The sequence below is a fragment of the Gopherus evgoodei genome, chromosome 1 (assembly GCF_007399415.2).
Source record: "Gopherus evgoodei ecotype Sinaloan lineage chromosome 1, rGopEvg1_v1.p, whole genome shotgun sequence".
NCBI classification, from domain to species: domain Eukaryota; kingdom Metazoa; phylum Chordata; order Testudines; family Testudinidae; genus Gopherus; species Gopherus evgoodei.
The window spans coordinates 268,655,227-268,680,270 of record NC_044322.1 but is presented as its reverse complement, the minus strand read 5'-3'; the positions used below and the strand labels follow the sequence as shown (position 1 = coordinate 268,680,270).

At 48.2% G+C, this 25,044-nt stretch overlaps 1 protein-coding gene across 2 annotated transcripts; it reads left to right on the top strand.

Moving 5' to 3' along the window:
• The first annotated feature begins 8,358 nt into the window (after window positions 1-8,358).
• Window positions 8,359-19,203, top strand: EIF3D (eukaryotic translation initiation factor 3 subunit D). Of its 2 annotated transcripts, none has more exons than XM_030545503.1 (15): window positions 8,359-8,483; window positions 9,462-9,595; window positions 10,564-10,609; window positions 11,033-11,169; window positions 11,261-11,346; window positions 11,841-11,913; window positions 12,111-12,226; window positions 12,450-12,582; window positions 13,324-13,471; window positions 13,717-13,847; window positions 14,788-14,873; window positions 15,184-15,313; window positions 15,761-15,903; window positions 17,491-17,771; window positions 18,915-19,203. In XM_030545503.1, exons 2-15 carry the CDS (start codon window positions 9,473-9,475, stop codon window positions 18,926-18,928), a joined length of 1,647 nt encoding a protein of 548 aa, XP_030401363.1. In that variant the 5' UTR covers window positions 8,359-8,483; window positions 9,462-9,472; the 3' UTR covers window positions 18,929-19,203. The 2 variants fall into 2 exon arrangements, with proteins under 2 accessions (XP_030401363.1, XP_030401374.1); XM_030545514.1 differs by having other exon boundaries at window positions 8,360-8,483; window positions 12,114-12,226.
• Window positions 19,204-25,044: the final 5,841 nt, after the last annotated feature.

Sequence of the window (25,044 nt, the reverse complement as noted above, 5' to 3'; positions counted from 1 at the left end):
GGGAAAGTTCTTAATGTTTTCTCTGAATACTGTATTGGTGCCTCAGTGTCCCCATGGCAGTTCTTAAGTATCTGGCAGAGCCAAGGGCCAGTGCACCTAAATGCCTGACACTCTGTCTCCTAGCAACTGATGGCCTGGGCCCCTCCTCTGCAAAGGTGCCAGCTGAAGGTGTTGGAGACAAAGGGATCAGGTGACCTCCTGGCCCGGGAAAAGGAGCTGAGCAGAGAGGAGGGGCTGGGAGGGGTTGTTAGTCTGGAGCTGGCTGGGGTCGAGGGTGGAGGGCAGACCTGAGGGTCTGGCTCACTGCCCCCAGAATGGACCCAGCCGAGGGGTCCGGTTTGCTGTATCTACAAGCTCTGTTTTAGACCCTGTTCCTGTCATTGAATAAACCTCTGTTTTACTGGCTGGCTGAGAGTCACATCTGACTGCAAAGTGGGGGTGCAGAACCCGGTGGCTTCCCCAGGACCCCGCTGGGGTGGACTCTCTGTGGGAAGCGCACGGAGGGGCAGAGGATGCTGAATGCTCCAAGGAGAGACCCAGGAGGTGAAGCTGTGTGAGCTTCTTGCCCTGAACAAGTCTGCTCCAAGGTAGAGGAGGCTCCCCAAAGTCCTGACTGGCTTGGTGGGGAGCAGTTCCGGAGCATCGCCCGGTGACTCCGTGACAACTGGTGGCAGCGGCGGGATGTACTGCACCCCGTGAATGGCGCTGCTTGCAGTAAGTGACTGGGGAGCAGTAAAACAAAGGAGGGATAATGAGGACCAGGCGTGCTGAAGGCTCAGAGAGGGACGGTTTCAGGGGGCAGTTAACCTCTGGGAGCGTGTGACCAGTGAGAAGGACTGTTGGAGTAACGGGGTCCCCCTGAGGACTGCAGCGAGCAGTCTCAGGGGCGGAGGAGCTTGCCGCTCGACCCTGGGAGAGAGAAGGATCTTTGCAGTAGCAGGGTTCCCCTGGGGACTGCAGCGAGCTGTCCCAGGGGCGGAGGAGTCTGCAGCTCGACCCTGGCAAAGAGGTGGTGATCACGAGAAGGGCTGGCACACCAGGGGTTCTTCCTGGAAACCATGGGGGAGCCAAGAGCACACAGGCCTGTGAGTCCAGAGCCACTTGGGAACGGTGAAGTGATGGCCTATCACCATCTCCTTGAGAAGGACATTGTGATCCTGTGCACAAAGAGAGGGTTACGCATGGGGAAATTCACCAAGGCACAGTTAATCGTGCAGTTGAAGGAGAAGCACCGCTCTGAGGAGCAGATTCCTGGCCCAGATGGGGCTACAAGAGGATCTGAGAGCAGCTGGAGCATCAGCCAGGCATCCCTGGGAGTCTGGTCCCCAATCAGGCGAGGGTCTTCATGATTGGGTTCCCCATCAGGAGATTGGAGACGGATGGGATGGGAGCAGAGCCCGAGAGAGCGAGAGGACCATGAGAGAAAGGAAGAGCCTGAGGAAAAGCTGCAGAAGAAGCAGCAGCAGCGTGGACTGGTGATGGTGGAGCAGAGAGACATAGGGGGCTGCCCAGGGGTCAGTGGGGAAACACGCCTGCAGGGGCGAGACCCTGGGACAGAGAGAACTGTGGTGGTGCAGCCCCAGATGCTGAGGGACTGTGGGACCTGGGTGAAGTTCCCTGGGGTGAGGCCCCTCGGCCTGCCTATGGCCCAGATCCCTGTGCAGACCCAGAAGGGGTCGGGCTGGCTGGTGGTTGGGGTTCTCCAGGATATCGGCTGGGAGGCCCTGTTGGGGGGTGACTGTCTCCCCATGGGACAGGATCCAGGCCCCGCTCCTGTAACAGCCGAGGGTTTGAATTCAAATCCAGGGAACCAATTGGCTAGGACGGAAATGGTCAGTGAAAATGCAAATAACCTGGCTGGCAGGGGGGAGGGGCTGCTGGGCTCAGGATACCTGCCTACCTATAACCAGCCCCCTGGGGCTGAGTGGGAGGGAGAGATGCTCCCCGCCCCCCTGCACACCGGAGAGGGGGCTCATGCTGGCTCTGATGCTGTGACCAGAGCAGAGAGCTCGCTGCCTGTCCCCACTGGGACAGCAAGGGCAGCGCTGAGCACGGGGGGGAGCTGAGATCCCAGCTGAGTGGGGGGACACCCGGGCAGGACAGGTCAGCTGCCAAACAGGTTTGCCTGGTCCAGACGTGCTGCTGGGAAGTGATTACACAGCAGGGAGGGAGCTACCAGGGACAGGGCTCAGGGGGGCTGTGATCCCAGGCCCAGCCAGCAAGAGGGAGCAGGTCCCACTCCCTGCCCCAGCTGCTGAATCCCAGACCGAGCTGCAGAGGGATCCCTCCTTGGAGAAGCTGAGGGAACTTGCTGGCCACAGCGCTGCAAACCCCCTTGGGGAAGGCTGCAGGGACAGAGTCCTGCCAGAGAAGGGATTCCTGTACCAGGAATGGGCTCCCCAAGGGGAAGTAGAACTGGGGGGAATCGGGAGGCAGCTGGAGGTACCCCAGGAATCCACAGGGTTCTTCCCGTTCGAGCTGCTGGATGGGAGGAGAGTGAGGGGACCCCTGTACCTGAAGAGGGAGGATTGGATGGAGAAGGGGGAAGACCCCCAGGGGGATCTCTTCCCTGAGGTGGGAGCCAATCTCCCCATCAGGTGTTCCCCATTCAAAGTCACTGGGAAAGCAGCCCAGAACCTGGAGAGAGAGGTCAAGGACCTGCTGGCTTTAGATGGGATCCAGCCGTTTTACAGCCCATGGGCCTCACCTGTGGGGCTGATCCCCAAGGGAGACAGGATGATCTGGTTTTGTGGGGGCTATCGGAAGCTTAAAGCCATCACAGTGTCCGATGCCCACCCCATGCCTAGGCCTGGGGAGATTCTAAACAAGCAAAGGGCAATGGAGAACTTGGCCCTGGCAGACACTGATAACATGTGCATCTTTAGCCAGACCTGGGAGGAACAGGTGTCCCAGGTGAAGAGGGGGCTGGGCTGCCTCAAGAAGGTGGGACTGACGGTAAAAGCTGAAAAGTGCAAGGGGGGATGGCAGAGGTGTTGTGTCTGGGCCACAAAGTGGGAAGCGGCTGCCCAAGCCCAGAGTTGGCAAAGGCCAAGATGGGGGCTCTTAACCAAGGGAGCCCAAATCACAGACCAGAGTGCTGGGAAAAGACCCAATCCCAGCTTAAAGCCCAGGGGTACTGGGGTGGCAAAGGATGTGGGCTGCATAAACCTTCCCACATGCGGCCTGCAAGTGCAATCAAACACACCCGACCTAAGGGAGGGCGTAAGACTGGACTGTCCTGGTGTAACTCACACCAAGGGATGGGAGAGATGCTGGGGCATCCATGGAAACGGTGGGTTCGAACTTCCCCAGGTCACTGGCTGGAGTGACCTCGCTCAGTTCGGTCTCGAAGGGGGGAGAGATGTGACGAACTGGGAAAGTTCTTAATGTTTTCTCTGAATACTGTATTGGTGCCTCAGTGTCCCCATGGCAGTTCTTAAGTATCTGGCAGAGCCAAGGGCCAGTGCACCTAAATGCCTGACACTCTGTCTCCTAGCAACTGATGGCCTGGGCCCCTCCTCTGCAAAGGTGCCAGCTGAAGGTGTTGGAGACAAAGGGATCAGGTGACCTCCTGGCCCGGGGGAAAGGAGCTGAGCAGAGAGGAGGGGCTGGGAGGGGTTGTTAGTCTGGAGCTGGCTGGGGTCGAGGGTGGAGGGCAGACCTGAGGGTCTGGCTCACTGCCCCCAGAATGGACCCAGCCGAGGGGTCCGGTTCGCTGTATCTACAAGCTCTGTTTTAGACCCTGTTCCTGTCATTGAATAAACCTCTGTTTTACTGGCTGGCTGAGAGTCACGTCTGACTGCAAAGTGGGGGTGCAGAACCCGGTGGCTTCCCCAGGACCCCGCTGGGGTGGACTCTCTGTGGGAAGCGCACGGAGGGGCAGAGGATGCTGAATGCTCCAAGGAGAGACCCAGGAGGTGAAGCTGTGTGAGCTTCTTGCCCTGAACAAGTCTGCTCCAAGGTAGAGGAGGCTCCCCAAAGTCCTGACTGGCTTGGTGGGGAGCAGTTCCGGAGCATCGCCCGGTGACTCTGTGACAGGCCCTATATCAACTGAAGAGTAGTAAAGCACCAGGCTATGATAAAATAGATACTGAAGTGTTAAAAGCTTGAGTGGAAGTGCTGGTGAATAACATGTGCAGATTGTACAAAAAGGTTTGGGGAAAGGAGATTTGTCCTAAAGATTGGAGAGAAGGTGTCATCTGTAAAATTCCTAAAACAGGGGAACTTTGGCTGCTGTGGGATCCCCAGTCTCTTTGTTATTGGGGCAGAAGTAATAAAGTGTTGTTATCCTGGTTATTAGAACTGTACTTGGTATTTTATGATGGAGGGCCTTGCCCTCAACTAAGTAGCACTTGCTAGGCAAGGGACATGGGTTCCAAACCCTAATAAATGGAGAGATGCTGGGGTCAGGTATGTGTCTGTGTCTGTGGCAGGAGTGGTGTTGCTGCCCTTCTAAAGGTGTCTTCCCCTCCTTCTCTATAGTATAATTTTGGCTCAGTCAGGAATCTTGTTAGGTACTGCAGAGCTGAAATCACTGATTCCTAGATGTAAGCATTAGATCTATTTTGGGCTATTGGTTCTGAGTGTGCTAGCACTGAGGCCCCCTTCTAGCAGCTGAAATCACTGAGAGCTGTGTTAAGTGGGGGGGGGGGGGCTGAAGTCAAGTTGGAGAGAGGCTAGTAGGATGGCTAGTGGAGAGGCATGGCAATTGGCTGTCAACCAGAGCAGGGGATGCCCCTATACTTCCACCCAGGCTGAGAGGTAAACTCTGCAGATGAACTTCTGAACTCTGGGGGCTGCACTGATGAAGGACAGAAACTGTGAGAGGGGTGACTTTTGAGTTGCTGGACTCAAGAACCCCTCTAGGGCTGCACTGACCAAGGTCAGAAACTGTGGGTGGAGTGTTGGATTTTTGGGACATTGGGGTGATCTTTTGGGTTGCTGGACTTAAGACCCTGAGGAGAGAAGACAAACTTACTTAGGGCTGGGTCTTTTGCTCATGGTTTATGTTATGAATCCTGTTTGTGGTGTTTCCCCAACATAATATCACATTGTTTCCCTTCTTTATTAAAAAGCTTTTGCTACACTCAGACTCTGTGCTTGCGAGAGAGGAAGTATTACCTCTTAGAGGCACCCAGGGGGGTGGTATATAATTGTCCCAGGGCACTGGGTGGGGGCTCGAGTCGGTTTTGCATTGTGTTACTGAAACTGAACTCCTAGATAGTGAACCCAGCCCTTGTTGCTGCCAACTCGGACGGGCAGTGTGAATATTTATTTTAATAAGCAGAGTGGATCAGCATTCTTTGTTCTGTTTGATTTTAAACAGAAAAGGGTGCCTTGGGTACTATCAGGAAAAGCCTTGGTGCAAAAAGCAATCTTCTTGAGATCAGAGGGTAAGCTGAGTGCTGATCAGGTAGAGTGCCCAACACCTTAGAGATAATAAAGAATATATGGAACTAATTTACTACTAGAGCACCAGTTAAAAGCCAGACCCCCACATATTTTCCTTCGAGTAGCTAAGAGGAGAGGGAAAGAATGATTTAAATTAAATTTTATTGCTATGACAAGGGATACAAAAATAGAAGAATAAAATAGAGCATAATCTCAAGTGCCCACAAAACATAAACAATGGGTTTTCATACCATGTGGAGATTCTCCCCTTCTTTCAGCAGGTAAGACTGGGAGGAGAAAGGAGATCCACACATGTCCTTTAAAGCAGTGCTTCTCAAAGTGGTACCGGTCCGCAAGCCATCGGCTGCCAGTCCGCAGCGAGTTTCCTCATAAGAGCGTTGAATAGGATAATAATATGGCACCAGTCCTTGGTACTTTGGAAAAAAAATTGCCGGGCTCCACATCAGATAGCTTGAGAAGCACTGCTCTAAAGTACTGGAAGAACTGCTCTGAAGAATTCAGCAGTGTAGGTAGTGGGAAGAATAATTAAAAAATTAACGAAAACCCAGATATTGCAGGAAGCTGATGGAGGAAAGGTCATTGATAATAAGCTCTTACTAAGCACTTTTCATCAGTGCATCTGAAAACTCTTTACAAAGGAGGTAAATATCTACTAACTGTGGTATGTAACCTATTGCTTAAATCAGCCTCCGTACTAGATGACTGGAAGATTAACTTTTTTAATAAGACTTCAGAGGCAATCCTGTTTAACGTAACTTCAGTACCAAGCAAATTGGTTGAAACTATAGTAAAGAACAGAATTATCAGACACACAGATAAACACATATGTTGGGAAAGCATCCACATGCCTTTTGTAAAGGGAAATCATGCCTCATCAATCTATTAGAATTTTTTGAGGGTGTCAACAAGCATGTGGACAGGGCTAATCCAGTGAATATACTGTACTTGGCCTTTCAGAAAGCTTTTGACAAGGTCTCTTACCAAAGGCTGTTAAGCAAACTAAGCAGTTATGGGATAAAAGGGAAGGTGCTCTCATGGATCAGTAACTGGTTAAAAGACCAGAAACAAAGGGTAGGAATAAAAGGTCAGTTTTCAAAAAGGAGAGAGGCAAACAGTAGGGTCCCCCAAGGATCTGTAGTGGGGCCAGTGCTGTTCAATGTAACTGTAAATGATCTGAAAAAGAGGGTGAACAGAAAGGTGCCAAAATTTGCAGATGATACAAAATTACTCAAGAAAGCCAAGACCAAAGCTGACTGCAAAGCATTACACAAGGATCTCACTAAATTGGGTGACCGGGCAACAAAATGGCAGATGAAATTCAGTGATAAGTGCAAAGTAATGCACATTAGAAAAAATAATCCCAAGTATACATACAAAATGAGGGGGTCTAAATTACCTGTTACCATTCTAGAAAGAGATCTTGAAGTCATTGTGTATAGTTCTCTGAAAATATCTGCTTAATGAGCAGTGGCGGTCAAAAGAGTTAATGTTAGGAACCATTACGAAAGGGACAGAAAATAAAACAGAAGATACTATAATACCACCATATAACTCCATGATAAGCCCACACCTTAAATACTGTGTGCAGTTCTGGTCACATCTCAAAAAAGATACATTCAAACTGGAAAAGGTACAGAGAAGGGACATCAAAATTATTAGAAATATGGAACAGTTTCCATATGAGGAGAGATTTAAAAGATGGGGACTATTCAGCTAAGAGGCAACTAAGGTAGAAAATGATAGAGGTCTATAAAATCATTAATGATGTGGAGAAATTCAATAAGGAAGTGTTATTTATCCCTTCACGGAACACAACAACTAGGGTATGAAATTAATAGGTAGCAGGTTTAAAACAAACATAAGGAAGTACTTCTTCACATAAGGTACAGACAACCTGTGGAATTTATTGCCATGGGATGTTGTGAATGCCAAAAGTACAACTGGGTTCAAAAAAGAATTAGATACGTTCATGGAGGATAGGTCCATCAACAGCATTACCCAAGATGCTCCAGGTATCCCTAAACATCCAACTGCTAGAAGGTGGGACTGGACTGGGGGAGAAGGGATGGATCACTCAAAATTGCCCTTTTCATTCCCTCTGAAGCATCTGGCACTGGACACTGCATATGACAGGATATTGGGCTAGATGGACCATTGGTCTGACCCAGTATGGCCAGTCTTAATATCTCCACTTTATAGACGAGAAACTAAGAGGTCACCCATCACCCACCCCAACTAATTCCTGTGGTAAATCATGTCCCAGCAGAAGAGATGAACTGCTGGAGTTGAGTTTTAAATAAATAAAACACACACACCCTTCTTTTCTTTGGATGACACTGTCTTCTGCCCCGCTATGAAGCCCACAGTACAGGGAAGACAGGTGGAGTGAAGAATATTTTTTATGATGAACAATGCATACAGATGGCAAGGCATAGCTCTGAGACACAAGGATGCGGTGGCACCACACCTATAGGTCCCATCATGGGGCCTTAGATTAGGCCCCCATCCCAACAGCTTGGGTCTTAGTTTAGCCTTCCAAGGGAACATGGGACAGAGCAGCCTCAAGCCCCCCACTTCCTCACATTGCACGGCAGATGGAAGGGAAGCAACGCATTGTGGGACACTGGGGGCTATGCTCGGGGCAGGGTAGGACAGGACAGGGCACAGCTCGGTGCATTGTGGGATGGTGATGACGCGCAGTGCACTGTGGGAAATTGGGGGACTGACTCTGCGCTCGCGCTCCCCCATTAGGAGCCAGCCTCGAGACTCGGGTGGCCTTTCTAGCCTGGCTCGCAGCGAGCTCTCGGCGCTCTTTGACGTCCCACAATGACGTGTGCTCTTTCTGTTTACGACAGCCCGGGCGTGCTTTTGTGCTTTACGGCGAACACTGTCTCCCCACCGAGCGGATGCGGAACTGCCCTGTCTGCTTTTACGACAGTTCGTCCGGGAGCGGGCGCGGGGTGATGACGTCTGTGACTGTGTGCGCGTCGCCCAAGCCCAGGCTTTCCGGCAGCCGGCAACCCCGGCCCGCTCGCATCTGCCTCCATCGGGACCCGGCCGGGCCCCCGCAGGTGAGGGGAACGCGCATGCTCCGGCAGGGACAGGCGCGCGAGGCCCCACGCGCGGCTCGGAGTCTGCCGGGCCCGGATCCGCCGCGGATACGGGACTCCGGGACCAGGGGCCACCTCCCGCCGGGAGCCCGGGCCTCGCCGGGCCTGCTGCGGCCTCAGCCCGCGGGGCGGGGCGGGACCGGCCTGCGCGGCTTCTGCCCTGGCTGGGAGAGAGGCCCGGCCGGACAGTTCCCGGCAAGGCCCCCGCACACGCAGAGCCGAGTGACCATGTGCGGGGCGGGGCTGCTGACTCTCCCCTTGTCACTAACCAGCGGGACTCGCTGCTGAGGGACCTACCCATCACCCAACATGTAGGCCCAGATCCTCGAAGGTGCTTAGCTCCCGCTGATCTGAGTGAGAGTTAGGTGCCTAGATACCTTTGAGGATCTGGGTCTTAGTGACATAGGATTAGGTGTTTCTGTGAATAAGGATAGCTGCTTCAGTGACACTAGCTAGGAAAATAAATAACTATACGGACAGTAGATCCCCGTAGGCATAAAGTGATCTCCAGCTGTGATCAGAAAGAAACATCCATCAGGGGAAATAATTGTGCTATTATAGGCAGTAAAGAGAGAAATTAAACCTTTTTTTCTGGGGCTTTTTATATTGCCATTGGCAGAGGCAGGTTATCAGTTTTGTCTAACAGTTCAGGTGATAAGATTCTTACATAGGGAAGTAATTATTACATTACATACTGACAGTGCTGTCAGAGCTCCTGAGACCTTCACCTTTTCCTTGACCCCAGAAATTCTGGGCAATGACCCTAACCCTGGAAACTTTTCTGTGTGTGTGACCTCATTAAAAATGGTGTCACCTACTCTTGTCTTTTGAATGGGCATCATTGCCCAGTCAGTGTCAGATGAAGTTTCCCAGCAGTCTCATCTTCAGTCTTGTAGGGTTAAAATGTTCCTAACACTTGACCACCCCATTTTTTTAAAGGAGTTTAGAAGATGGCTAAATTCATGACACCCGTGATCCAGGACAACCCCTCAGGCTGGGGTCCATGTGCTGTTCCAGAGCAGTTCAAAGATATGCCATATCAGCCCTTCAGCAAAGGAGATCGTCTGGGAAAGGTACCTGTGCTAATGCTGCTAAATGAATCACTGGAGCAATCAGTTAATGCCCGTGTATTAATCTGCATGGCAATTCCTGTTAGCTGTTCTTGTCATATTGGCGGTCTGAGTCCTGTACTGTTCCTTACAGTGCCCCTCCCCGCCACACACACAGACTCCAACAAGAGACTGCTGAATTGTTAATTGTTAATTAATTTGCAAAATGGACACCATTAAATTAGGCTAGAATAAAGACTGGGAGTGGATGGGTCATTACACAAAGTTAAACTATTTCCCCATGTTTATTCCCCTCTTTCCCTCCCCCCTACCCCGTTCCTCACAACTTCTTGTCAACTGCTGCAAATGGACCATTTTGATTACCACTACAAAAAGTTTTTCTCTCTCCTGCTGGTAATAGCTCACTTTCATTGGAGTGTGTATGGTAACACCCATTGTTTCATGTTCTGTGTGTGTGTAAATATATCTTCCTACTGTATTTTTCCACTACATGCATCCGATGAAGTGGGCTGTAGCCCATGAAAGCTTATGTTCAAATAAATTTGTTAGTCTCTAAGGTACCACAAGTACTCCTGTTCTTTTTGCGGCTACAGACTAACACGGCTGCTACTCTGAAACACATTCCATTGGTGTTCTGCTCCTTATAGCTTCCTTATCCCCTATTGCAGTTGCTACAAGAAGTGGTATGGTATTCACCCACAAAAGCTCATGCTCCAAAACATCTGTTAGTCTATAAGGTGCCACAGGACTCTTTGCTGGTATATGAACCATGACCTCTTAATAGTGTGTTTAAGTAGAGCAGGGAGCTTTTTAAGGAATATTGATAGTCAAGATTGTAGGTAGGTTCTGGAACATAAAGCACTAATTACTCTCGCTGAGTGGCATCTGGATTATGAGATTGTGGGGAGAGTTTAAAATGTTGGTTGACACACACTCATCAACTTTGTTTCCTGTTATCTTTTTTTTATTAGGTTGCAGACTGGACAGGTGCCACTTATCAGGACAAGAGGTACACGAGTAAGTGCTATTTTGATGGCTGCTGTTGTCTGAGATACTTCATATGAGGTTTCTTCAGTCATCATCCTTGCTTCCCTCTCGTCACAGTCTTTAGTGGTGTCTACGAAACCTGTGTCCTACAGATCTCCACCAAATGAGAGAAGTTTCTTGAACTCAGAAGTGTGCCCTACCCTTGGAGAGGGGCACTTGGGGCTGTCTCCATCCTTCAGTGTTGCTCCTGGCTTTGAGCTTCTTTGTGAAAGGGAACTTGTCTGAGAGGATGAGGGACCCTCCCACAATGGGCTGCTTTAAGAGAAAAGCCCTGTCTCTGGTTTCAAGCTCGGGTGAGCCAAGTGACAGGGTGGGAGCACTAATTCTGAGCTTTTCTCATGATATTTGGTTTGCAGACGGGTAGCAAGGTAATTTGGGTCATTGTGTCCTCAGATAAGTACTCATCACAGTTTGGTGGGGGAAGCCAGTATGCATATTTTCATGAGGAGGATGAGACGAGCTTCCAGCTTGTGGATACAGCACGTACACAGAAGACGGCATACCAAAGGAATCGTATGAGATTTGCACAGGTATCTTGCACATTTCCTGAAACCTTTCTGAAACAGTGGAATTGCTGTAAAGATCTCATCTATAACTTGAACATCCCTTCCTCATTCTCAGAGGAACCTTCGGCGAGACAAGGACCGCCGTAACATGCTTCAGTTCAACATGCAGACCCTGCCTAAGAGCGCCAAACAGAAGGAGAGGTGAGGACCCCAAACCTGAACTCTGTGCTGGTATTGGAGTCTATGATCAGGTGTCTAGGTTTGCTGATTGGCTTCTGTCAATTGAGTTGTAACAAAAACCCAAGACTTCAAGACAGATCTTTTGCTAGGCTTTGGTGTGGTTTGAAGTGCTGGTTTCATGTGATGATTGTGGAACCAACAGCATTTTCTAAGCCAAACTCAGGAAAAGAAATTACTGTTGTAAAAGTAGCACGTGCACCTTCTGAAAGCTGTGGTGCCATCTTCAGAGGCTGGGTTGTCCCACTGAAGTTGCCATTTTCAAAGAGTCATCGAGAGCAGAGTTCCTAGTTACAGTACTTCAGCCAGCTGTGGGGGTCCAGTCGTTCGACAGATGCTGGCAGTGGCTTGGGACCTCAGAGCCCAGTAGTTTCAGCAGTGGCTTGGGAAGGTGGGAGTGCTGGGGACACTCCACTGGGACTATTTCTTATGAGGTTGTCACATTCCTTTATTTACAGAGACCGTCTACGTCTACAAAAGAAATTTCAGAAGCAGTTTGGGGTGAGGCAGAAATGGGACCAAAAATCACAGGTAAAGTAAACTGATTTTTAACTATACTGTTTGATCAGTTCCTCTGGCTGCTCTTATTATACAGACCTCGGTGTACCCTGTTCCCTGTGGTAGCATTCCTCTAACCCGCTCCTCCTGCTGTTCTCACGCAAATCCTGATGTGCTCTGTGTCTCTTTCTTTCTTTCTTTGTCCATCTGCCCTTCCTCTGGCCACACAGCAGAAGCCTCGCGATTCTTCTGTTGAAGTTCGCAGTGACTGGGAGGTGAAGGAGGAGATGGATTTTCCTCGGCTGATGAAGATGCGCTATCTGGAGGTGTCAGAGCCACAGGATATGTGAGTTCAAGATAGCTAGGGCCTCTGTGGGTATTTCTTTTGGCGTAATCTGTGTGTGGAAAGGGATGGGTACTGGCTTGTGATCCAGTTTTATGAAGTTCCTTTTGTGGGAGGTGCACAGGGTCAGTAGAAACACTCTTGCCAGTCACTGTTGTCCCCTGACACTCTGAGATGGAGTTATTTGTGCTGGTGTCTCATGACTGCTCTCTCATTATGTCTGCAGAGAGTGCTGTGGCGCCTTGGAATATTATGACAAAGCCTTTGACCGCATTACCACAAGGAATGAAAAGTCCCTGCGGAGCATTAAGCGCATCTTTCACACTGTCACCACTACTGATGACCCAGTCATTCGCAAGGTATAATTGTCCTTCCTGCCCATCGGCTCACAGGATATACTAGTATGTATCTTATTGTGTGGTATTCTTCGGACCCAGTCTGTTCTAAGCCAAGGGGTCCAAGATAGTCTTGCTTTCTGGAGTGAGACGAGATTAACAGAAATAATCCAGGATCCAGCTCTTTAGACAGCAGAAATTTGTGATCTCGATAGCAAAGGGAGTGGTATTGGCCAAGGCAGGAACTCATTAACACATGGATAGATATCAGCCAAAGGAAAGCTCTATTCTGGAAGGGCAGATAGGCAGACCTACAGGCAAGAAGTATGAAGGAGAAGAGAAATGTCAGGATCACAGATCTCATTCCCAAGATTGCTGGTCTTGAGAGGACAGGATAACTCTGAGAGTGTTGATGAAGTCAGGGACAGAGGATGAAGAACTTATTCTCGTGCTTGCAGATGCAGGTCTCCCTTCTGCTCTAAGTTCTGTCTTTTCTCCCCAACTTGCTTGGGCATTTTCAGGGCTGGATTTTCTGGGCAGCATTTGTCTGCCCAACTTGTTGAATGAGTTCAGGTAGGATCAGTAGCATTTGACATGTTTGTGTCCAAACCTCATTGATGTGCGTCAGAGTCTTGTATCAGCCCAGCCTCCCGAGTCTAGAAGAAAGGAATCAGTGTCCGGTTTGCTATGGCTGCAGTTTACTTTTGGGAGGGGGAGAGAAGAATGTATGCCGTCTTCGCTCACACTCTTCCCTCCGTCTTGCAGCTGGCGAAGACCCAGGGGAATGTGTTTGCCACAGACGCCATCCTGGCCACACTGATGAGCTGTACTCGGTCTGTGTATTCCTGGGACATCATTGTCCAGAGAGTTGGATCCAAGCTCTTCTTTGACAAGAGGGACAATTCTGACTTTGGTGAGGAGGTTGCTAGGATCAAGGTTGGGCAAGGGAACAAATTGCAGCTTTTTGCATTTAGTGTTCCTTACCCCCTTTAAGTCAATATTACTTCTCAAATGTCCACACTGTGTCTGGAGCAACCCAGCTCCTGCACTATCTGCATGTGCTTTGAACAGATTTGGTGCACAGTATGAGGGTTGAGTGTCCTTTTCGGGCAGGTAACTATCCTCCTGATGATCGTTTGACCTTGGCTCTTTTCCCAGACTTGCTGACAGTGAGTGAAACTGCTAACGAGCCACCACAGGACGAGGGCAACTCCTTTAATTCACCTCGCAACCTGGCCATGGAAGCAACCTACATCAACCACAACTTCTCCCAGCAGTGTCTGAGAATGGTAAGAGGCAAGTGGGCTTAGCAGAGCCTGTCACGCAGACAGTAGTGTGGAAGACTGAGTCTGCAGGTCTGGAACTTACTATGAATATCAGTGCTGGAGCAGTCTCTTATTAGAGCAAGAGGCACCTTTATTGGCAAGATTACTTTGCACAGAAATCATTCCAATTTGGGATGTGTGGATTAACTTTGTGGAGGTGGTGGGGGCGGGGTTGTAGGGAGAACACCGCTCTTCTTCATGGAGCATTCCATGAACTAAACCGGTCAGGACTGTGACAGCATAGAGGCAAATTAAAATGCTCTGTGGAATGCTGGATGCTGATTGGCTGAGGGAAAGAGTCTTTAGTTCCAAGGGGAGAGGGGAGGTGAGTGGCTAATGGTGATGTAGACAAATTGGAGAAAGTGCAGAGAAGAGCCACAAAAATGATTAATGGTCTGAAAAACATGACCTTTGAGGAAAGATTGGCAGGGGGCAGGAATGGATGGAAAAAAGAGAACTGACAGGGGACATAGTTTTCAAGTACATAAAAGGTTGTTATAAAAAGGAGAGTGATAAATTGTTCTCCTTAACCACAGAGGACAGGACAAGAAGTAGTGGGCTTAAATTGCAGCAAGGAAGATTTAGGTTAAACATTAAAAATAACTTCCTGCCAGGGTAGTTAAGCACTGCAACAAATTATGTAGGGAGGTTGTGGAATCTCCGTCACTGGAGGTTTTTAAGAGCAGGGTAGACAAGCACCTGTCAGGAATGGTCTATTCTAGATAATACTTAGTCCTGCCTCGGAGCAGGGGACTGGACTAGGTGACCTATTGAGATCCCTTCAGGTCCTACGTTTCTATGATTTTATTATTCATATCTATGTTTGTGTTTCTGATCAGCTGCCTTAATTCTCTCAAGTTGTTGGGCTTAATTCTCTCGTGATCTGTCCTGGCTTTCTCTGCAGGGGAAAGAAAAATACAAGTTTCCCAACCCAAACCCATTTGTGGAGGATGACATGGATAAGAACGAAGTGGCCTCTGTTGCATACCGGTGTGGTATTTGCTTCAAGCATGTGCATAGGTTTGGGGAGGGAGGTTCAGAAAAGGGGTGGAGTGTAACTTCTATTAACAGCTTGCTAGTGGTGGTGTGACTGAAGCTTTATTTCCCATGGGCATTGCCACACTTTGTGATGAAATTCTGGGACTTATGCTTCAGGCCAGTTTCTCTCACCTTTCATATCAGGTTTGAAGGAAGAGGGGTGAAATCCTCACTGTGGGCTGATAGGGGAGGAAGGGAATGGCTTTTGTGAGTGCTGAAGTGGATCCGGGAGTGGAGAATAACAGAGATTCTTTGGTTGCAGGTACCGAAGATGGAAGCTGGGAGATGACATAGACCTGATTGTCCGCTGTGAACATGATGGAGTGATGACAGGAGCTGGCGGAGAAGTGTCATTCATCAACATCAAAACACTGAACGAATGGGATTCCAGGGTGAGGGAGAACCAGATACCAAACCTCTCTAGCTCCTCCATTGCTATCTGATGTACCAGGTACAGCAGGCAAGACATGAGACAAGCCTCTTGCGTTACTCCATGTATCTGTTATGTCATTAAATTCCATCAGAAGAGAGTGACTGTGGAGGACCAGCAGTGCCAGCTAAACTGACTCTGTGTCTCCCAAGTGCTGGGTAGTCTGTTTGAACCCTCTTCCAGGCTCCTGCATTCCACATGATAACCAGTCCGATGGAGCTCTCCCTTGATTTTTTTCCCCAACCAGCACCCTATATACTGGCCAATACTCCAGAATCAAGAAGTCCTTTTAAGCTTCCCATCTCTTCCCTGCATAGTATCATTGGATAACTCACTATATGTTCTCATCATAGTTGCAGAGATAATTGCACCCATGGTTTGCTGACTGTGGTTTGACCTCTCTTTTCAGCATTGCAATGGAGTAGACTGGCGTCAAAAGCTAGATTCTCAGAGAGGAGCTGTGATTGCCACTGAGCTGAAAAACAACAGTTACAAATTAGCCCGCTGGACATGTTGTGCGCTGCTGGCTGGATCGGAGTATCTTAAACTTGGGTGAGGCCAATATAAGATTTCCCTGTCAAGGACCTTCTAAGTGCTTTTGCTGGTGTATGTGTGAGAGAGAGCTGTTTTTAGGAGCTGTACAATCACAGAATTCCTTCCCATTTTTATTCTGTTTGGCAAACCAAAAACTTCTTTTGAATATATTTTAGCATTGGTGACTGGGGCAGAATGAGGTACAACGCAGACTGGTTTGGGGCAAGCTGCTTCCCCACAATGTCCTGCTGATTGACCTGGAAAGACCACCTGTACATGTGACAGTGGAGTTCAGTCTCCATGGCCCATTCAATTCTTGGCTTCTCTGCTGAACGTGAGAGATAATTATAGTGGTTCATGTGGTACCGATTTAGATCTTGACTGAGATCCCCGGCACATTCTCCAGATATGTATTGGCAGGGGCCTGTGACTTGAAACTGGCAACTTAAGTGAATGGCCCTATGTCCCATTACTGATCTCCTGAGCAATCCATTTCTGATTTTAGCCTCTCCTTCCAGTCCCCAAAGCACCTTAGCCAAGTGGCTTTTTCCTTGTTTGCTTCACACTGTTGGCACACAGTTGATGCAGTTCTCTTAATTAGAACCCCCTCTGCTGGCTGGTCGACCTAGTCAGCTGCACTGCAGAAGCTGTGGGTGCTGGTTTGTACCATGTATAGTTCTTTCATTAACATTTTAAATCAACTTTGTTGCTGCGACACACTTTCTCTAATATTTTTTTAATTGCTCGTAACTGGGCGTTTAAAATAAGATGCTTGATATTTTAAATCTAGCTTCTTTGTTCTGTCTGGTTTCTGTCCATGTGACATGCAGCTGCCTCAGACTAGTCTGTTGATCGAATCAGAACTCCCCTGTTAATGACTCTTTATTGTTAAAACTCTTAAGTCTTTTCTGTTTGTGGGACCTGGGAATCATCTCCTTTATCACCTCTTTTGTCTTGGATGATGGAAGCGTAGTTCCTGATCTCTTCGGTTTAGCAACCCTATCTGTTTTACTCTGACCTGGTCTACATTACATAAGATATCTTGTGTTGACCTAACTCTATAAGCATCTACACTACAACGTAGCTCCCACTGATGTAAATAGCCCACTATATCGACTTAATAACGCTACCTCTGTGACCGGTGTAGTACTTAAGTCGATGTAGTTAGGGTGACACAGTGTCCATATAGAAACTACGTTACTTACATTTCCTGTTGGTGGGAGGCTCCAACCTTTGAGCCCGCGGAGCAGCAGGGCTCCAGCCATCAGTGCCCCACACAGTTACGTCAATGGAAGTGCTCCTGGTGAGGACATGCATCGCCGACAGAAGGACCATAGTGTGGTGTGAAACACTGCTTTAATTACTGCAGTGGCTGTACATTGACTTAACATTGGTAGTGTAGACAAGCCCTCAGTTACTATCTGAGACACAGGAATGGCTCCCCACCAGGGAGTCCTGTCCATTTTCCCTTTTGAGTTGGGGGGTTGATTCTTGCAGCTTAGCCCAGAAGTTAAAATCTAAATGATCGCCTCATTTTGGTGACTTCCCTGTGAAGTCTGGGCAGGGGCATTGCATTTCCTGACCTTTTTTGCCTTTCCTCTCCAGGTATGTGTCCCGTTACCACGTAAAGGACTCTGCACGCCACGTGATCTTGGGCACACAGCAGTTCAAGCCTAATGAGTTCGCCAGCCAGATTAACCTGAGTATGGAGAACGCATGGGGCATCCTGCGCTGCGTCATTGACGTCTGCATGAAACTGGATGAGGGCAAATACCTCATCCTCAAAGACCCCAACAAGCAAGTGATTCGTGTTTACAGTCTCCCTGATGGCACCTTCAGCTCTGATGAGGAGGAGGAGGATGAAGAGGAGGAGGAGGAGGAGGAAGGTCTGTAGAATGCTCAGCGGATCTGGTGCTCAGTAACTAAGGCCTGAGAGAAAGGGGGTAATGTAACTGGGGGATTAGATCTCGGAATTTCCACACTGCCTATCAAAGTGAGAGGTGGTGTGTGGAGAGTACAGTCACTGTGCTTCTTTCAATCAGCGATGAAAGCTGAGTAAACGTGTTAATTACTCCCAGAGACTGGAAGGATAATGAAATAAATACAAACCTAGAGAGATCTAAAAACATGAAAAGAGAGTTGCAATATGAATCTCACCATGAGGAGAGGGGAGGGGACTAATTAATCTGAGTGGAAAACATCATCTGAAACACTGCGTGGAAGGGGGAGTCACTTGGAAAGGAAAGCTCAGCTCAGTATTACTGTGATATCAGGGGGTCGTAGTGATTGATTTCAGCACAAACGGCAGGTGCTCAGTGCCACTGAGAATCAAGCCATTATCATGACGTTTTAGATAGGAGGAAATCCAAAGTGAGACATTAAAAATGAGTGGCTCGACCAATTAAGCTAATCAGCCCATTTCAAATGGATGACTGGAAAGCGAGTGCGGGTGCACTAGTCATGCAGACTGGGAGACTTTCTATAAAGAAGGAAGATCCAGACCCTTGCCTAGGCAAGTGCTGGCTTGCCTCCCGACTACCTGAAGCAATCCCTCATCCCTGGCACGTGCCCCGCATGTTCTAGCTCCGCTGTGGGAGGCAAGCTGACTTGAAGCTCATGTTCATGAGATGGTTAAAAAGGTCTTAATGCCATTTTAAGCTGTTTGTAGCCTTAGGCAGATCTGTTGGACTTGGGTCTGTTCACTTTTTGAAGGTTTTTGGAACAGTCATAATAGCTAGCGACTTTTTTTTTTAATATAAATTTTTAAGATTCTCAGGTGAATCATGCAGCAACAAAAATCATCTGTAGCAGTTTGTGTGGTCATCTGATTTTATTGTAGCTGTGGCCCTAATGAACAGTCTTGTACTGCGTGAAAAGGGTAGGCAAGATTGTGGCATGAAGAGTAAAGGATATCACATGTCTATTATTATGATTATGATTATTATTATTTATCTTTGTGGCATTTTCTCGGGGGAGGGGGGTTCTGCTGCTGCACATTGTTCCACAACAACCTCTTTTCTCTCTTTCAGAGGAAGAGAGCTAAACCCTGTGGTCAGGGAGCAGGGGCTTCAGTGACCAAAGGCACATCTCACCCTTGTTGGTGGGTGGAATCTTAGCTGAACCTTTGCACCGTGCTCATTTATAAATATAACAAACAGAATAAAGAGTTTTGTTCTGTTTAATGAGTTTGTTGTTCATTGTCTTATGGATAAATATGCTGTACACAGAAACCTACCGTACAGATGTGGCGTGAAAAGAAATCCTGGGACGAAAGCAGCCATTGAAATGGCAAGTGAGCTGTTGTAATAAAGTATGCGGCTTTACAAAAAGTTTACCGCCTCCAGCTATTTTTTTTTTTTTGTCTTCTCTACCACCATTTTGTGCTAGTGTTTTCCTGCTTCACCCAGTTGGGAAGAGGAGCATTCTTCTCTACTGCAGTAAAGGAAAGAGAGATTAAACAGTTTTTGCTCTTCTCCCTGGTACAAGTGGTGATATCAGAGACCTGAAAGCATCTGAAATATGTGTAACTATTGGTCCCCCTTTCTGACTGAGAGCATGCTGGTATAGAGCCACTATGAGTATTAGCTCCTCTGACAGCTTGTAGTTTTGGCAAATCAAAAAGTGCCCTCGGTTAGGGTTTCTCCCATGAAGGAATTCCCAATCAAGCTAATGTAGATGTCTCAGTTCTGCAGAGCGGGTGGTACTAATAGTTTTGGCAGGCTGAACTGGCTGGATGAGTGTACTGCAGGGTTTTCTCTGTCCCACCAGTTCCCCTGTGGCCTTGTGTCTTATCTGGTGCAGGGAAAAGAACATGCTAATCTTCAGGTTGTAAGTGTAAAAAATGGGGAGTGGTTTCAGAGAGGTAGCTATGTTAATCTGTATCAGCAAAAACAAGTAATCCTTCTGGCACCTTAGAGGCTAACCCATTTATTTGGGCATTAGCTTTTGTGGGCTAAAAACCACTTCATCAGATGCATGGAATGGAAAATACAGTAAGCAGTATAAATATTGCAGCACATGAAAAGATGGAAGTTGCCTTACCAAGTGCGGGGGTCAGTGCTAACAAGGCCAATTCAGTTAAGGTGGAAGTGGCCTATTCTCAGTAGTTGAAAAGAAGGGGTGAATATGAAGAGAGGAAAAACTACTTTTGTAGTGCTAACAGGGCCAATGCAACAAGGTGGGCATTGCCCATTCCCAACTGTTGACAAGAAGGTGAGAGTATCAGCAGAGGGGAAATTACTTTTGTAGTGACCCATCCACTTCCAGTCTTTATTCAGGCCTAATTTGATGGTGTCCAGTTTGCAAATTAATTCCAGTTCTGCAGTTTCTCATTGAAGTCTGTTTTTGAAGTTTTATTGTTGAAGAATTGCCACTTTGAAGTCTGTTATTGAGTATCCAGGGAGACTGGTCACCCTAGTAGGAGAACACTTCAGACAGCAAGTGTGAAACATTGGGACGGGGTGGGGGTAACAGGTGCCTATATAAGACAAAGCCCCAAATATTGGAACTGTCCCTATAAAATCAGGACATCTGGTCACCCTATCTCCTACTGGTTTTTGAATGTTACAATTCTTGATGTCTGATTTGTGTCCATTTATCATTTTGCATAGAGACTCTCCAGTTTGGCCAGTGTACATGGCAGAGGGGCACTGCTGGCACATAAAATCATAGACACTAAGGTCAGAAGGGACAATTATCATCATCTAGTCTGACCTGCACAATGCAGGCCACAGAATATCACCCACCCACTCCTGTATCAAACCTGTGTCTGAGCGATTGAAGTCCTCAAATCATGATTTAAAGATTTCAAGGAGCAGAGAATCTTCCAGCAAGTGACCTGTGCCCCATGCTGCAGAGGAAGGTGAAAACTACCCAGGGCTTCTGCCAGTCTGCCCTGGAGGAAAATTCCTTCCTGACCCCAAATATGGCAATCAGCTAAACCCTGGGTATGTGGGCAAGACTCACCAGCCAGACACCCAGGAAAGAATTCTCTGTAGTAATTCAGATCCCATCTCCTCACAAGCCATCGGGCATATTTACTGCTAGTAGTCAAAGACAAATTAATTGACAAAATTAGGCTATCCCATCATAGCATCCCCTCCATAAACTTATCAAACTTGGTCTTGAAGCCAGATATGTCTTTTGCCCCCACTACTCCCCGTGGAAGGCTGTTCCAGAACTTCACTCCTCTAATGGTTAGAAACCTTCGTCTAATTTCAAGTCTAAACTTCCTGATAGTCAGTTTATATCCATTTGTTCTTGTGTCCATGTTGGTACTGAGCTTAAATAATTCCTCTCCCTCCCTGGTATTTATTCCTCTGATATATTTATAGAGAGCAATCATATCTCCCCTCAGCCTTGTTCTTCAGGATAATTCTCTACAAATGCCCATGTTCACATCTGATTATATCCACATACAGCGGGAGAAAAATATTACAAGAATTAATACATAAGTGCTTCCTAGGAGGCATTTTACATTTTAAATATCTAACAAGTCCAGTTGTAGTATGTCACAAGTAACTATTAAAGGCCCAGTTCTGCACCACTGACATCAGTGGTGAAAAATCCATTTTTTCAATGGTATAGAACCAGGGTGTAAGCACCAAGCTTTCCTGAATGCCATGGCATTCTGATTAAAGTATTAATTAGCTGCAATGTTTTTTAAAAGAATTTGAATTATTTAAAATAATGGCATATATCACATTGGTAGATGTGCAGGTGAACAAGCCCCTGATACTGTGGCTGATATGGTTAGGTCCATGATGGGGAGTTTAATTCCAGGCTACTGTCAATAGGTTGCTACTCCCCGGCCTCCCAATGTACTGGTGTATTAGTGGAAGGAGGTACTAATTACCATTTCATTAGCACTTTTGATCCCCAAGTGCTTTTCAATTTAATACATAGCACTCATTTCACCTGCCATAGAGGTCTAACTGCCTCTGCCATTCTACAATGCCACCCTCTTAATCATGCAATGTATTACCAGTCCTACTTTGGTCAGTGTGGCTACAGTTGTAATAGTGGAACCTCCTAGGGCAAACTACTTCCCCTGAATTTGCTACCAGGTGGTGTATATACAGTACTTCCCTTGTTTTAGATCATACAGATGGAATGCTGATCTGCTCTTCTCTCCCTGCACCAACCTCTTCCAGCAAGAGTTACTTCTCAGCATCCTGCAAAGAGATTTCACACAGGCCTGAAATTCAGCTCCCTTCCAGATGCATCAGGTTGTGCTCCCTCTCCATGAGTTACCCTAGACTCCTCTTCCTCCTGGAAAGAAGCATTTCCCCCTTAGCCTTATTGGTTGGAGGGCAGTGCTATGCAGAAGCCCGTACTCTCAATTGTCTAAGGTACCAAAAGTCCAATTCTCCCTGTCACATACAATTGTTTACAAATCAGCAAAGTTGGACACAAATAGACTAGTACAATCTGGCTTGTTTACATTAAAAGAACTGTGATAAGGGGTCAAGTTGAGGTAATAGAATGAGCAAAGTCTAGAAATTAGAGAAAACATAGTTTAATCACTGATGAGTTTTGATTGGTTAGTGGTAATGGGAGGATGTTGCCATTCCTTTGACATTGTTTATTTGGGGTTCACTAAATGAGAGCAAGCAGGGGAGATGCAAGTACTGGAAGAAGTGAGCTTTTTGATTGTAGATGTCATTGTCTCCTAGGCTTCACCATCACACCATGGGGCTTTCTGGATCTTGAGGGACTTCCAAACTGGGCCAGAAAATGGGACCTAGATGACACGACTCCCCTTGCCCCACATACTTTGGCTAGAGCTAAATCCCAAACACCTGGAATGCGAGCAGGGCCGGCTCTAGCCATTTCGATGCCCCAAGCACGGCAGCACACCATGGGGGGCGCTCTGCCGCTCACCCGTCCCGCGGCTCCAGTGGACCTCCCACAGGCGTGCCTGCGGATGCTCCACCGGAGCCGCGGGACCAGTGGATCCTCCGCAGGGACGCCTGCGGGAGGTCCACCGAAGCCGCCTGCTGCCCTCCCGGCAACCGGCAGAGCGCCCCATGCGGCATGCCACCCCAAGCACGCGTTTGGCGCGCTGGGGCCTGGAGCCAGCGCTGAATGCGAGGCATGGGATCCTGCTGTCACCCCCACCCTCGTATCATATTCCTTACCCACTTGATTTCTTCTCTTTCTCAGCCTTCTGTCTAAAGATAGTCTAGTTTAGGCAGTGGTGGCAATTCCATCTTTTGCAACACTGTTGCAACCCTGTGACTAGAAAGGCAACTAAAAGCAATGCCTTAAAAGCCTGTCTCACCATTGCTGATGACACTGCTGTGCCTGTTTCTCCAGCAGTGAGGTTGCAAATGAAAGCTGGCATCAGAGACACAAGCCGCATTCTTTTATATTTGCTGCTATTCTCCCCATTTGTGTGGTTGTCTTAAAGGAAACAGGATCAGACTTCAGCAACAGCTCCAGCCCATCTCAACTCTTTCCCATTTCCCCAAAAAGGGCACTTATTACCATGTCTAACACCAGCTAGTGGGAGGTTCACACTTACAGAGGCATGTACAGTACTTGCACAGATACAAAGAGCAGTGCAGACAGTGATGCATGGCTTGGAGAGTAGAGTGCCCTACACACCTGAACCCAGGGTATATACCCTAAATGGCTCTCTGCACACCGAAGCTGTGCCTCCCATGTATACACTGCTATTGTTGACAATGCAATAGTGCTCCACTGCCTATCCTGCCAGAGCCTTTCCCCTCTACAGCGCACAGCTGCTGGAGCCTTTCCCCGCCCGCTGTAGCTGCACTCTGCAGCAACCCGTGTGGGTGCAGCCGGCCTTCCTCTGTGGCAGGTGGCTGCAGTGCTGGGTCTCCGCATACCACCGTGCAGAGGGGGCAGAAGCCTGTCCAATGGGGGGGGGCCCATCACAGCACTTGGCAGCGACAGGAAAGGCCCTGAGAACTGCAGCTGTTTAGAGGAAAGGGCTAGGGGGACTGGCTGTGCTGGGGATCGCTTGGCCCTTGCTGCAGGGTTCAGCCCCTGACAGTAACCCAGGGCGTCAGCGCCCCAGCAGTGCCGTAGCCAGGGTCACTGCTGAAGAGTGTCGGAGAAAAAAGGCGCAAGGCCTTTGGCGGCATTTCGGCGGCCCTGTGCACGTGCCGGAATGCCGCTGGAAGACGGAGCAGCGCATGCGCAGGGCAGCCAAACAAGATTTTTTTTTCCGGCGGCCCTGTGCATGCGCTGAAATGCCGCTGGAAGACGGAGCGGCGCATGCGCAAGGCCACCAAAAGACGGAGCGGCGCGCCACCAAAATCACGGACGAGTGGAAGAGGCGCCTGTCAAGGTTTTTTCCCCCACTTTGAACTTTAGAGTACAAATGTGGGGACCTGCATGAACACTGCTAAACTTAATTACTAGCTTAGATCTGGTAACATCGCCACCAGCCAGAAATTCAGTGTCTGACACACTCCCTGTCCCCCCCAAACTTTCCCCTTCCTGGGTTGCCTTGAGAGGCTTCACCAATTCCCTGATGAACACAGATCCAAACCCCTTGGATCTTAAAACAAGGACGAATTAACCATCCCCCCTCCTTTTCCCCCACCAATCCCTAGTGAGTCCAGACCCAATCCCCTTGGATCTTAAAACAAGGAAAAATCAATCAGGTTCTTAAAAAGAAAGCTTTTAATTAAAGAAAGAAAAGGTAAAAATCATCATGGAAAATACTTTACAGGGTACTCAGATTCATATAGCCCAGAGGAAACCCGCTCTAGCCTTAAGTTCAAAGTTACAGCAAACAGAGGTAAAAATCCTTCCAGCAAAAAGAAACATTTACAAGTTGAGAAAACAAACATAAGACTAACACGCCTTGCCTGGCTGATTACTTACCAGTTTGAAACATGAGACTGATTTAGAAAGATTTGGAGAGCGTGGATGTATGTCTGGTCCCTCTCAGTCCCGAGAGTGAACAACGAACAAAACAAAAAGCACAAACAAAGACTTCCCTCCACCAAGATTTGAAAGTATCTTGTCCCCCTATAGGTCCTCTGGTCAGATGTCAGCCAGATTTACTGAGCTTCTTAACCCTTTACAGGTAAAAGAGACATTAACCCTTAACTATCTGTTTATGACAAGCCTCCCAAATCTCAGACAGTTGGAACCACACTGGCGGTGATTTCTTCCTAGAAC

Excerpts from the sequence above, each read along its gene's own strand:
- EIF3D (XM_030545503.1), top strand. The coding sequence starts at position 9,473 with ATGGCTAAATTCATGACACCCGTGATCCAGGACAACCCCTCAGGCTGG. Across the intron at positions 9,596-10,563 it reads AAGGAGATCGTCTGGGAAAG|GTTGCAGACTGGACAGGTGC; the intron begins GTACCTGTGCTA and ends TTTTTTTATTAG. Across the intron at positions 12,227-12,449 it reads GTGTCAGAGCCACAGGATAT|AGAGTGCTGTGGCGCCTTGG; the intron begins GTGAGTTCAAGA and ends TTATGTCTGCAG.